The sequence below is a fragment of the Pristis pectinata genome, chromosome 5 (genome assembly GCF_009764475.1).
Source record: "Pristis pectinata isolate sPriPec2 chromosome 5, sPriPec2.1.pri, whole genome shotgun sequence".
In the NCBI taxonomy this organism is placed as follows: Eukaryota; Metazoa; Chordata; class Chondrichthyes; order Rhinopristiformes; family Pristidae; genus Pristis; species Pristis pectinata.
In genome coordinates, this window is record NC_067409.1 from 57,942,683 (window position 1) to 57,956,453 (window position 13,771).

Consider the following 13,771-nt stretch of genomic DNA (forward strand, 5'->3'; position numbering starts at 1 on the left):
TACATACTAAAAGAGCGAAGGGTTTGGGCACCTGGGGACATGAGCATCAGTGGTGGGTCATAAAGATCAGGTATTTTCATGAAGTTAGAAATGTGGCAGAATACAGAGATCTTAGAAGATTGCAGAGTTGAAGGAGATTACGAAGATAGGTATGCCATGGAGGGATTTAAAATTAAGGATGTAAATTACAAAGTCTAGTCTTTACCAGAGCTGGGGGAAGAATAGGATTAGGTGGGAGTTGGGAAAGGAGCACCAGAGTTAGGATGGGTTTAAATTTAAACCACCACAAGTAATCATATAACGTGTACATCAGAGAAACTGTTGGTCTACATTTTAAAAGACTGGCACGGTGGAAACATTAGTATGCAACATAACTGGGATCAATGAATGTCATAATTTTGGGGACTGATAATATGAATGTCTCATATTATCAGATACAAATGCTTTTTCAGTAACATCAGTAGTCTGAGCAAGTTGCATATTGGGAGTTTATTTTATTAAGGAGTTCCCAATTTCAAATAAAAGATAATATAAGCAAAGAGTGGGATCAGAATTGGAAATTGATTTTTGCATCTGGCCTAATGTGCATCTCTGTAATACTTTCCAAGGCAGATCAAGAAAAGACTGGTAAGGGGAAGTCACAAACAAATCATTGTCACAATCTATTAAACAAAGTAATAGTTATAATTTAACTCGTATGCAGATGTTTCAGCTGTATTCTTATCGAAGAATTAGCAAACACATGCTCTTTTAACTTGTATCCAAACATTGATTTGGGTTTTTGACACAAGAGATTTTGGTTTAATTTTACTGGACTCTCAATGTCCAGAACCAAGAGAAACTAAACACAGCAGCTGAAATGATTAATTTCTTTAGCAAGCTAACGAACAGCTCATTACTTTTATATTTGAGAAACAACTTCAATGCCTTTCCCCCACAGATGCTGCTTGACCCAGTGAGTTCCTCCAGCAGAGTGTTTGTTGCTCCAGATTCCAGCATCTGCAGTCTCTTGTGTCTAGCATTTTAACCACATTTTTACCGTGAATCCATTTCTTAAAAATAAAATGCATGAATACACTTGGGGGGGAAAAAAAATTGAGTGTAATTCTTTCCCAAAATCCTCCTGGTTGTGCATGATCAAGAAAATTGCTAAGCAATGCAAAGTATGAAGCTACAAAATGAATGATTGGGAGACAAAGAAATAATAATCTTATATTGTTTTTTCTTTTACCTTTATCCACCCACATGGCGGAGAAAGGCAAAACAAAATTACCAGGACACATGCATTATTACATCTCAAGAGCTTAAACTCCATTCATGTTTTTCTTACTGAGCGGATAGACAGAGAAATCAATTCCAGATTTCTGCCTATATCCCTAATGAACATATTACATGAAACTGCACCAGAGCACCATCTTCTCCTCCTTATAAGAACAGCTTGTGCACACAATTCTTACTGACAGCTCTATGGAGGGATGTATTAAAATTGGGGAGAATATTATCCAAACATACGTTGTACTCAGCAAGGAATCAGAGTGGTGGATTCATCACCAATGACCTGGCCTGCCTGGCTGCCAGATACCGGTTGCAAAAACACAAGCAGCTATCGCTGAGATACACATGAATGCACAGAAATTGAGCACTGAGAACTCAGTAACAAGAACTTGACTTTTTAGACACACAAGAAACTGCAGATGCTGGAATCTAGAGCAACAATCTGCTGGAGGAACTCGGAGGGTCGAGCAGCATCTGTGGTGGAAAAGGAATTGTCAACGTTTCAGGTTGAAACCCTGCATCAGGACTGAGAGTGGGGTGGTGGGGGGGAATAGTCAGTATAAAGAAGATAGGGGGAATTGGTGTGACAGAGGCCAGAGGTGATTGGTGGACTGAGGGGTGTGGGGGGTGTAGTGACTTTTTAAAAAGTTTTTGAAATGTGCCTTCATAAATGCCAGTTAAGCAAAGTTAAAGTTCTCTAATACAACAATTAAACACATCAGAATATCAGTGCACAAGGTTTTGGGCTTCAACTGACATCAACTTTAATCTATTTTTTCCTCCCTCAGGCAAACTTGCGGCTTTTGGATAGAGTGAGGAATGTAAACGTGTTGACAAGATACCACAGTTGTTGAATAGCAGGCTTTGCCATTGGCTTTCCCACTTGAGCTACTGCAAAGTGTTCGTGAGGTGAGGTGAGGTGGGGTGGGGTGGGGCGGGGTGGGGGGAAGGGGGTGGTGGGTGGAGAGCCTTAGAGTTGAGAGGATGACTTCACTGCTGAGCTGAATTTAGTTGTGCCTTATCCCTGATCACTGAGATACAAAATACACATTAGAGCATGTGAGGAGATTAGCAATATGCTTTTACTGCTTGCACTGAGTAATAGGCGATCATTTTGCAACACAGGATTTTCCACAGAACAACGTTAACATTAAACACTCATTACATTAACTTACACCTCATTCTTTAAAATAGAAAATATAGTTCAAATCTTCTTTTGATCCCTTCCCACACAGTTAATCCAAATTGTACTATTCCTTACACCAACACAGGTGCAACAATAATTGCTAGCTATCACTTCCAAACCTTTACCCCAAAATAAAACATGTGATTCCTGGATTCTAACCTCATGTCACAAGCAAATTAAGATATTCAATGGTGTTATAATCTATCTACATTGGAAAATTAATGGAACTGGTGTTATTTAGTAAATGTTGTACCAGAAACGGTGACAGGGTAACTTTAATATAAAAAGCGTATGGCCACATGACTATGGAAAATCTTACTGAACACGATGCACTGATTCAAAAGTAATGTCATTCTGATTTTTTTTTAAATATCTTACAGGTGTCACAATTAACAAGGGAAAAATCAAGCTACTCCATGAGCTTTACTGCAATTTATTTTCCATTTAAAAGCGATTTCCAATTTAATTATTTACAATATGGCTATAACAAACATATAATTAGATAATAATTATTTCTCTGGTATTGGCAATAATTTGCTTGAACCTTTGTAACTCAGTTGTAAGGTGAATGTAACCATGAAACTGAAATTGTATCCAGCAGCTCATTAAGTAACTGCATACAATTTATCAGTGATTGTTATTGAGTTTTATGCAGTCCAACAATGAACTCACCTTGTTCAGCCCCTACGACCTTGCTTTGATTCCCTTTCATTCCTGGAAGAATTCTAATTTGCAACTCAACAACGTTTAATTTTGATGTTCATTTGAATTTCACACTATGACCATCCAAAAATTGCCCACTTTCACAACAAAATATCACCCAGCTCTGTTCAATATTCATCCTCACTATTAAAGAAATCCTTCTTCATCCTTTAATTCCAGGTTGAACCTTTTCATCACCCTCTTTGGTAGGCCCCCAGACTCCATTCTGGATAATTTCCAGATTTCTAACACTCACATCTTAATACTCTCAAGATCGACCTCCTCTCACTTTTAGCAGCTCACCATTTCTCAATGCATCAGTTTTAAAACACTCATTCTCCAACAAACAGCTTTATGGCCTCACTCCTCACATTCCCTTCTTCTAGCCCTACAACACTGCTTGATTCTCAACATTTCCAACACCAGCCTGTTCTGCTTTCCCACTTCTCTACACTTTACTATCAAAAGTTATTTCCACAATCAAATTCTCTCCAAACCCCTGCATCAACCAATCTTGGAACAATCCTCTATCTGCATTTTAAATTTCTTGCATTTCAAACTGCAATTCCCTCTCAACTTTAGTTTTTAATTATAAAGTGCATTTGCTCTTTTTGATATAAAAATGTATTCTTTAAATGTGAGCTAACATACATTTGCCCTGTTAATAGCAAGCATTCTGCTACATCAGCATGTTACACTATTTGACAACAAATCCGATTTGGAAGCATAATAGAGAAAAGGATTTCTTGTTAATTAAATGTTATAAAAGGTTCATAAAAAGGTTATAAATGTTACCTGCCATGGCGACATGCAGTATAAACCATGCCCTCCTCGCTGCCCACAACAAAATTGTTGACATCTCCTGTTGGAAAAGCCATGCTAGTGACAGCCACAGGCTTTGACTTGTTGTATACCAGCTCCATATTTTCCTAGATTAAAAAGAAAACAAAGAAGTTAGCACAGAGCTTTAAATACTTTTTCCTATAATTTTTCTCGTCAGAGTGGATCTTCCCATTGCTCATATTCACCACCTCCATTCCCCCAAACTTACCTTCTCTGGATCCAGAAGGCCAATCTCGTTGGCCCAGATGGTCCTGGAGACTAGCTGTGAGGAGTGGCAGCACGCCCTTCAACATGTAATAAATTGATGTAGAAGAACTATAACAAACACTGCCCATGAAACTCCTCCAGAAGTCTTTGACAGCTGGTGAAGTTTTGCCACCTGTCAAAGTTCTTCAATATTTCTGAATGTTCAAAAACATTTACAAACAAGTAAACATTTTGAAAATAAAAATGCAACACACACAGAAACTGTGCCTTGTTTAACCAGTGTAAAAGTGCGGGATCCGCAAGCAGTCATTGGACTCTGTTGCACTGCACAGCTCCCCTCAAAGTCAGAAAAACCGCCACCACTGCTCGGCCAGCAATATCAGCACTTTTGTGAAAAGCACTATCCTGAAACGTGTTGGCACTTGAGAAATGCTGGCAGCTCCATGTGGAACTGCTCACAAAACACAGCAAAATCCAACTATCACAGGTTGCTGACTTATTGAAAGTACCTGAAGTACTACATTCACATGCAAAATTTTCCAGGAAGGTGGGAAGCTATACAACTATGAAGCTTTTGGATTGCTCTCAGCAGACACCCTTGATGCTTAAAGATGGAGCTATTACATAGTTATCGAGGTCCAAAACTGCAGCTGATTTTCCTTCCCTTATGCAGGATTGCCAAGGGCAGGTGTATGGCTCCCTATCACTTCAACAAAATAGATCTGCTAAATTTGCACAGACTGAGGTCTGAACTCTGTGTTATGACTTGGCTGTTCACCGACTAGACTGAACCACTGAGGCAGCTACATGCATCTTTATTAGCTGGAAACTTTACAATTTTCTGACATATAGCAACCCCCATCTCCCCCTAAAAAAAATACCTGCTTCTAACAAAAAATGTAACAAATATTGCACTTAATATTTTGCAATTGCATAAACACAAAACATTTTATTTAAAAAATGCTGCTTAGATAGTAAAGTTTTTCCTTTTGCTCACTTCCACGTGTCCTTGCAACAATTTGCTTTCCTGTTATTTTTAAAACTACTTATTCTCCATAAATAGTTTGCAAGATAGTGAAAAGAACTACACAAAGCCTTTAATGAAACAGCAAAAAAAGTTTAAGAACAGAATTGTACTATGCACCAAAACAATTAATATATAGCTAAAGTGCATGTACATCATTTAATTTCAGGTTACCTGAAATCAGATACAGCTTCTGCAGAATTTTACTTATCAATATTTTTATTCCTTTTGTGGTCACCTAATTATTACAGAAATTGCTATTATAATCAGTGTACATGTAAAATATGCTGAACATTCAATAATGCATTCAATAACACAGATATTCAATGACTTTGGGAATAATGAAATTATATCTGTAGATCAACTTTATCAAGCCAATCTGTAAACCAAAATATGCAATGTTCACAGTAGTATCTGCAACTGAACATTCACCCCAGGCAGGCAGACCTTAAACTTCAATTGAAGGGATCAAATTTCATTCATCAGAAACCTGGTCATAGTGAGAAGAAAGTTATGAAAGAGGTATTGTAATGGTTTACATTCACATCTCATTTTAAAAGGCAGTATCTTCATGAAACAATCGTGCTGGTGAAGTGCAAGAATATGGAAGCCATAAACAGCATTTTCATCGACATAATTTCACACTCAAATTATGTAATTCAGTTTGATTTATATTTTTATTGCATGTTGTTTACAAATAAGCACATGGGCTCAGCCAAATATTAAACAATGAAATTTGAATCCTTTTTAGTTCAATAAGCACAAGAACATCATACATAGAAACTCCTTGCAAGTCAATCATTTGTAAGCATTTGACTTTAAAATATTCCATGCAAACTCTGTCCATCTGTTGCACACATTTTAGATCCTTCTCAATTGCTAGCACATATGCTAAGCTATGTCACAAACAACTCAGCAACAACTGTTTGATATATTTCTCTCCCCTGGGCTTATACACAAGGGGAGGGGTGGCAGTGATGGTGCTCAGGAACACCAACTTCAAACAATTGAGCTACATTTGTACAAGATGGACTCCTGACCTCTCAATCTACCTCATCATGGCCTTGCACCTTATTGTCTGCCTGCACTTTCTCTGTAACTGTAACACTATATTCTGCATTCTGTTACTACCTCGATGTACTGATGTGATGAAATGATCTGTATGGATGGCATGCAAGGTTTGTTTTAAAACCGTACCTCAGTACATGCAAGATAAAATAACTGGTTTATTATTGTCACATCTGTATAGCTGCCTAACCCCTGCCCTACTCCAGGATTTCCCACTTTTTCTTGAGTTCCACTTCCATCCTCCCTCACTCTCTACAAGTTAACCTCGCATCTTTCTGCCATCCAGCCCCTATTCCCATTAAACCACTAAGCATGCACCCTCACTTCATGGCTCCCATGCCCTCCAAATTTGAGAATGGGTTCCTCTCCTCCCATACAGTTCAAAACTACCATTTCATCATTTAAAAAAAAATCCGAATCATCTACTTCCGCTGGCTAGTACAAGATGGGTGGATATTTCTGCAGTTCCATTTCTTGGGATTGCCATGTGGAATGGAATAAGCCTTCTACCAAGCACCGATGCAGTAATTTAGTTCAGAAATGCCCCCTGTAGATTGCTGCCTGACCATTAAGTATTAAAGGAAATGATAACTCTTGTCACTATGGAGCCTGGGAAGGCAAAGAGACTTCAAATTGAATACAACAGTCCTGTGCCATTGTTGCCTCCACAAATCCATTAAGGATCTATTCCTGGCTTCCTTCAATTTGCATCAGCATGATGTTCACAATAAACTCTATTCTCCACCCAACAATTAGACTCCCCTCTCTAACAACCATCATGGACTGTTCTAGACTGTTCCCAACCTGGGCATCGTTTGTGTCTCAGCCTTGGCCTACTGAATCCATAACCTCAGCATCAGCAAAACTGCAAACTTGCAGTGCCACATCCTCAGTCTTTGCCCCTCTTTACCCAGCTGACACCCAAAATCATCACCAATGCCTCTGTTATCTAAAGAATGTACAAGTACCCTGTGAGTGTTTGGACATGATGACAGAGTGCTGCCACTTAGAGCATTGATTTGTTACTGCACTGTTTGGACAGGATAACACGTAGCGGTATGTACACCATCATACTGCATGCTGTTACGCCAGGAACCTGGCACTCTGCTGGCGCACTCACAGCAGTGAATCACCTTCAGTACAATATGGAGAGTCCATACGACTGGCATCAAATAGGTTGGGGCAAGTGGTGCGGCCACTCACCGCTGAGATGTGGGGCTCAAGGATGAACCTTGGCCAGCGTGGTGACTACAGGATGTTGCTGGGGACTGGCAGAACCTGCCCAATGCTGACAGATCACCGTGTGGTCTCTCTCATTACCTCCTGTTGGAATGTGATGGAAGCTGCTGGCTTACTTTCCTACTGTTTAGCTGTTGAGCTCAAAGACCAACAATCACTGCAGAACTAGTTTCCAGAGAGAAATCACTGGGCTAGGGAGAGTTGTGCAGCCCTGAGCCCTGCATCTTAGCATTGAGCTCACCCTGGCCCACACAACACCAGCCACACCAAATTTGCACCAGATTCTCAGTACCCAGGTTCCTGGCCCAGTAGAGGGGAAGGCAGAGGATCACACCAAGTTCCCAGTTAGTAACACATCTCTCTGTACAATACTAATGTGACCCATTTTAGTGCCAATACCAATGTTCCTGTTCTTGGGAAATGCCTCGAGCACAATCTAAGGTACCATTCTGCTGCTTCCCTGGTCAGCCTGCTAACACCCATCTTCTATCAACTTAAATTAATCAAAAATTCTGGTAACTGCAGCCTAACTAGCAGCAGCTCCTATTCATTGATGCTCAATGACGGGCATTGTTTACCATCTACTAATGCTTTGGATTTTTAAAATTCTCATCTTGAATGCAAATCTTTCCCCCACCCTACCCTGACAGTCTCTCAATCTCCTTCATCTCTTCCAGTTCTACAAATTCTTTCCAGTTCTACTGTGCACTCCTTCAAACACTGCATTTTTCACAACCCTTGCTCCAGTATCAAGTCCATGCCTCCAACCACTCTAAATAGAAATCTCCGTTCACATTTGTACTTTAAGACCCCTCTTAAAACTTCTCCTTCAGACCAAGCTTTTAGTCGTCCATTCCAACTATATCCTTCTTTGATTCAGCTGACTTTTGTTTAAGCTACAAAATACATTTGGAAAATGTTACTGTCAAATATGCTGCGTATACAAAAATGGTTGTTGCTAAATTTACAGTTGTCATTGTAGAACTGTTCAGGTAAATTAAGTGGTGTATATGAATTAATACTGCTGTTATTCTGTGATATACAAAAAGCAAAGGTAACTGCTGTTACTATGAAGTATTTTCTATGTGAGTAACAACATTGTGGAATTCCTAACTCTATTAACTTTATTTAATAGAGTAAATAAATCAGCCATGATCAAATGGTGAAGCAGTCTCAATGGGCCAATTCTACTCTCATGTCTTACGTCTTATTTTAAAATCCACCAACTGAGAATGCATTGAACTTCACTTTACCAGTTCAGATGCGGATTTAATAGTTGGGAAATATGAACCAAGATTGTGAGAGCAAACATTATTGATGTGCAACTGACAATCATGATGGAACACAATATAACACTGGACGTTACAACCCCTTTAGTGCCTTGAGGCATGTGTACCATGTAATGGTTGAACAAGGCAAAACTGGAGTAGTACTGTGCGTCAAGTTTAACTTTCTCACTTAATGCCCTGTCTCCTGTGCTTCCTCTAGTACCCCAAAATTTCTCACTAAACCATGAAAATATTACATGACCGACCACCCAAAGCCCTCTGAGTCAGAGATTACTAAGATTCACAAAGCTCCATTAAAATAAAAATTCTCAGTCCAAAGAGACTCCTGCTTATTCTGAAAAGTTCCTCCTTGGTCTTATTCTTTCCAACTTAAAGGCAGCCTGTCATTTTCTGAAACTTGTAAAATCACCTTCCTCTTTTTTTTAAATATATAAAATAATTCAAATATCGGCCATACTCACTCACTTTCTCCTCATTGAGCAATGTCCACCTCCTAAGAATTAACATGGTGAATCTGTACAATCTCCCCCAATTCCAAGACAATTATATCCTTCTTCAGGATAGAGACTAAAATTCCACATTGCTCCAAGTTAGGTCTCACCAAAGCCCTATTCAATCTCCAACCTCCTCGAATAATGTCCAGTTTTCATGTCACTCAAGTAACAATATCAAGATTATTACCCTCGAGTTGACATAGAACAGCATTGGAGAGGCCACTTGGGCCACGATGTTGTGTCGATCTTGATGCCAATTTATACTAAATGTCCTCCTCTTGTGTACCATCCATATCCTTCCTTTCTTATCATAGTCATGCATCTATCCAAAAACCTCTTAAAGTCCACCAAACTGTCTACTTCCACTACTACCCCTGGTAACCCATTCCAGACACCTACCACTCAAGTAAAAAACTTGCCCCTCACATCGCATTTATGCTTCCCTCCTCTAATCTTAAAAGCACGTCCTCTGGTATTTGACATTTCTACCCTGTAGAGAAGATTCCAACTGCCTACCCTATCTATGCCTCTCATAACTTTAAAAACCTCTATCAGGTCTCCCTCAGCCTCCGATGCTCTAGGGAGAACAACCCAACTTTGTCCAACCTTTTCTTATACCTCATACTCTCTAATCCAGGCAGCATCCTGGTAAACCTCTTCTGCACCCTTTCCACAGTCTCCACATTCTTCCTATAATGGGGCGACCAGAAATACACACAATACTCCAAATGTGGTCTGACTGAAGCTTTATACAGTTGCAGCACGACTTCCTTACTCTTATACTTAACACCCAAAGCAATAAAGGCAAGCATGTCATACGCCTTCTTTACTGCCTTATCCACTTGCATAGCCACTTTCAGTGAACTGTGGACTTACACCCTAAGATCTTTCTGTACTTCAATGCTATTTAGGACACTACTATTAACCGTATACTTTCTCCTCTCATTTGACCTCCCAAAGTGCAACACCTCACACTTGTCTGGATTAAACTCCATCTGCCACTTCTCTACCCATATCTGTAATTGATCTATATCCCGCCGTATCCTTTGATGGTCCTTTACACTGTCCACAACTCCACCATGCTTGGTGTCATCTGCAAACTTGCTAATCCACTCATCTATTTCTCCACTTAAATCATTGATATACATTACAAACAACAGTGGTCCCAGCACCGATCCTTGTTGGTCACAGACCTCCAAGCCAGAATAATAGTCTCCCATAAGCAAGCCAGTTCCGAATCCAAACTTACAATTCATCCTAGATCCCACATATCTTTATCTTCTGAATCAACCTACCATAAGGAACCCAATCAAATACCTTACTGAAGTCCATGTAGATAACGTCCACTGTCTTACCCTCATCAAACATCTGTCACCTCCTCAAACAAAATCAAGTTTGTAAGGCATGACCTGCCCCGCACAAAGCCATGCTGACTGTCCCTAAGCAGGCCATGCCTTTCCAAATGCAGATAAATCCTATCCCTAAGTATCCTCTCCAATAGCTTCCCTACCACTGATGAGGCTCACTGGCCTATAATTACCTGGATTATCCCCATTTCCCTTCTTGAACAAAGGCACAACATTTGCTATTCTGCATTTTAAATTTGGTGCCTAGTTCCTCAAATTTTCTCAACACAACTTCACTCCCATTTCTAACTACATAGCTGGTTCCCATGTGGACCATGACAATTAGTTTCCCCCACTCCCAATCCAAGACTTTTCCTCAGCACCAAATGTCCTTAATCATAGGATCAGGCAGGAAACCCTGGATTGTGGCTGCAGAGAACATTACTTATTCTTCCGTCTATACATTTCTTTACCACCCATCCTGGTTGAAGTCTCCTATATCAATAATCTCCAGCTGTGGTTGGCTGCCCATGCTCCCTGCAGTCTCTGTTCACATCTGTATAGAGAGCAAGTATCTGGAAGGAATAGGAAAAGGTCAAATGTGGATTCTCCTACAGCAGTGCACACTGGATCCCCAATTCTTCATGTCTTTTGCATCATTAATTTTACTACCAAGTCCAGATCACTACCTAACCTAAAGTCTTGATTGCCTTCCAGGTAACTCTCCCCATCTCTGATGCTCCTTAATGTCTGCAACTCAGACTCTAGCTCAACAACTCCAAGCCTAGTACAGATGTAAACTAAAATGAGTGCACATCAAGATACAGACATGCATTAAAATGAGTCATTTAATTGGTCCTCCTACATGCTGTTGATGTAATACATCACCTGTCCAGTATTAACTATTTATTTGCTTATTATTTAGCAATTTAACCTAGTTAGTGATCTTACCTTACCTTTCAGTTAGCTGTAAGCTTGAAAATGGTTTCTGCAATATGTCCCATTAAACTTCTAATGCGAGCGTGGTGTGTCTCTGACCTCTGTCACGCCAGCACAGTGCAGTCCTTAATCCTGGTTGTGCTCATGGTGTGTTCTCTGAACTCAGTAGCACATAGACAATGACTGAATCTAATTACACATTGCAGAGAACCCAAATTATTCTACAGCAGACTGGAACAAATTACACATTCCAAAACGTTGGGTGAACATTATCCTCCTACTTCATGTCACTGAGACTAAAATGTTTGCTATTCCCAATGCAGTGGTAAAAATAGGTGTTTGTCAAAACAAACAGATAACTTAGTACAAGCACTTTTAAGAAGTTTGACTCACGTCGAGAAGTGCAAAATGTAGTTTCTCTGAGCAGATAACATCATACTGCTACCTACCAAAATACATTATTTCCAAATTGAAATTTCAGATTTGTCTCTTAGAAGTTTACAATTCATCTCAATAATTCAGTCTCCCATTGCCACAAACAAGCCAATTCCCAAGTGTCTACAGTTATTAATGAGAGTACTATACTGGCCAACTTAATAATGCTCCTAGTCGGCTTGAAGCATCCTGGACTCCAGTAGCAAAGTCTGAAAGGTTGAGGTGGGTACATGGAACACTGAAGCAGCCCATCTCTGAAGCACCCCAGAAATCTTTGTCAGTCAGCAATGCCCCACTCCCAGCTCTGCAGGCTTTACATGCTGAGTGCCAGAAACATTTAAAAACTATCAAAATTTAAATACAAGGTCAAATTATTAAAATATTTAAAAATAAACCTAATGACATTTAAAGACTTTAAACTATAGCAAAATAATAAAATAAAAGTTATTTGCCTTACCCTTTGCCTTCGCACCCACAGCCCAAAAGTCCCTGAAGGAATGAATGGGGTCTCAGGTCATGCAGTAGAACCCGAGCAAGTCTGAACTCTGCCACGGCAGTTCAGTCCCAAGCTTCAGTTTGAATGGTTAAATGCTGGCAGCTCTGTTCAGAACCACCAGCAATATCCAGCAAGATGTGGCCCATAACCTATCACATTCAAAGATAATGGTTGCCCAAAGTTCTCTTGGCAGGCATTGGGCTCACCATAATTTCTTCCATCCTTGGGTAGGTTTGTCAATAAGAAGCAGGGCCTCCAGCTGGGCTTTCATGTGACACCCCCCCCCCCCCCCCCACCAGATTACCCATTCCCTGACAACCTTTAAACATCCCACAATATTCAGTGAAGTACATGCAGCTACTGAGCAACTAAAGACAGTTATGGCAACTGTTGCACAGTCGGAGTGTTCCAGCAAACAAACAACTTGCAGCTGTATGCTTAAAACACCAAAACCTGTTGGAACTCTTCCAGTTTCTACCCTGCCCGAGATTTTGTTACTGTATTATAGAATCAAAAGCTTTTGCATGTAACTGTAACACTTCATAAACTCATTGGAGGCAAGCATCTGTGGAGAGGGGAGGGGACAGGAGGAGAGGGAGCTAGCAGTCACGACAAGGCCCATACCCACCAAATATTTGGATGCGCTGAGCTCTTATCTGCTACAACGGGGTCAGACCATTGCACCACAGCTTTAAAAAAAAACTTCCTAGGTTTCCCTTACAGTAGAATATAGCAGATCTTCTGTATCTGCCAATGCCTCATGTACCTTAAGCCATCTTCAGTGGGGACCTCCTACAAATGTAGTCTGCTTGCAGGTACAAGTTGAGAGACCCCTTCCTGGACACCAGCCAGGCCACTTGAAACGATCAGGATCAGTCTGGAGGTACTTCAGCCTGATTTAGAGCCTAGCTTTGGCTCATATTTAGATTAGAATCAACTGTGCCTCAATTGGTAGCACTTGCATCCCAGTTAAAAGGTTTTGGGTTCAAATCCCACTATGAAAAACTGAACACAAAAATTTTAGGATGACATTTCAGCCTGAGACAGAGAATGCTCCACTGTCAAATTCCAGCAACAACATCATCAGTATGGCAAATTCCACATACAGAATCAAGGGATGTTTCACCCACTCGCTAATCACGCAAACCTTTAAAATGGCAAATCCATTAAGGCAGAGGTCAGGCAGCTGGTTCTATTTTCAATAAGATCTTGACCAAAACTTGCTGAC

At 40.2% G+C, this 13,771-nt stretch overlaps 1 protein-coding gene across 5 annotated transcripts in view; it reads right to left on the minus strand.

Moving 5' to 3' along the window:
• The window catches only part of LOC127570362 (cytoplasmic dynein 1 intermediate chain 1), a 155,826-nt gene that overhangs the window by 36,507 nt on the left and 105,548 nt on the right, over nucleotides 1–13,771 (minus strand). For all 5 annotated transcript variants that reach the window (XM_052015842.1, XM_052015841.1, XM_052015840.1 and 2 more), the window contains exon 13: nucleotides 3,959–4,092. In XM_052015842.1, coding sequence (XP_051871802.1) covers nucleotides 3,959–4,092 — 134 coding nt within the window. The remainder of the gene's footprint in view (nucleotides 1–3,958; nucleotides 4,093–13,771) is intronic.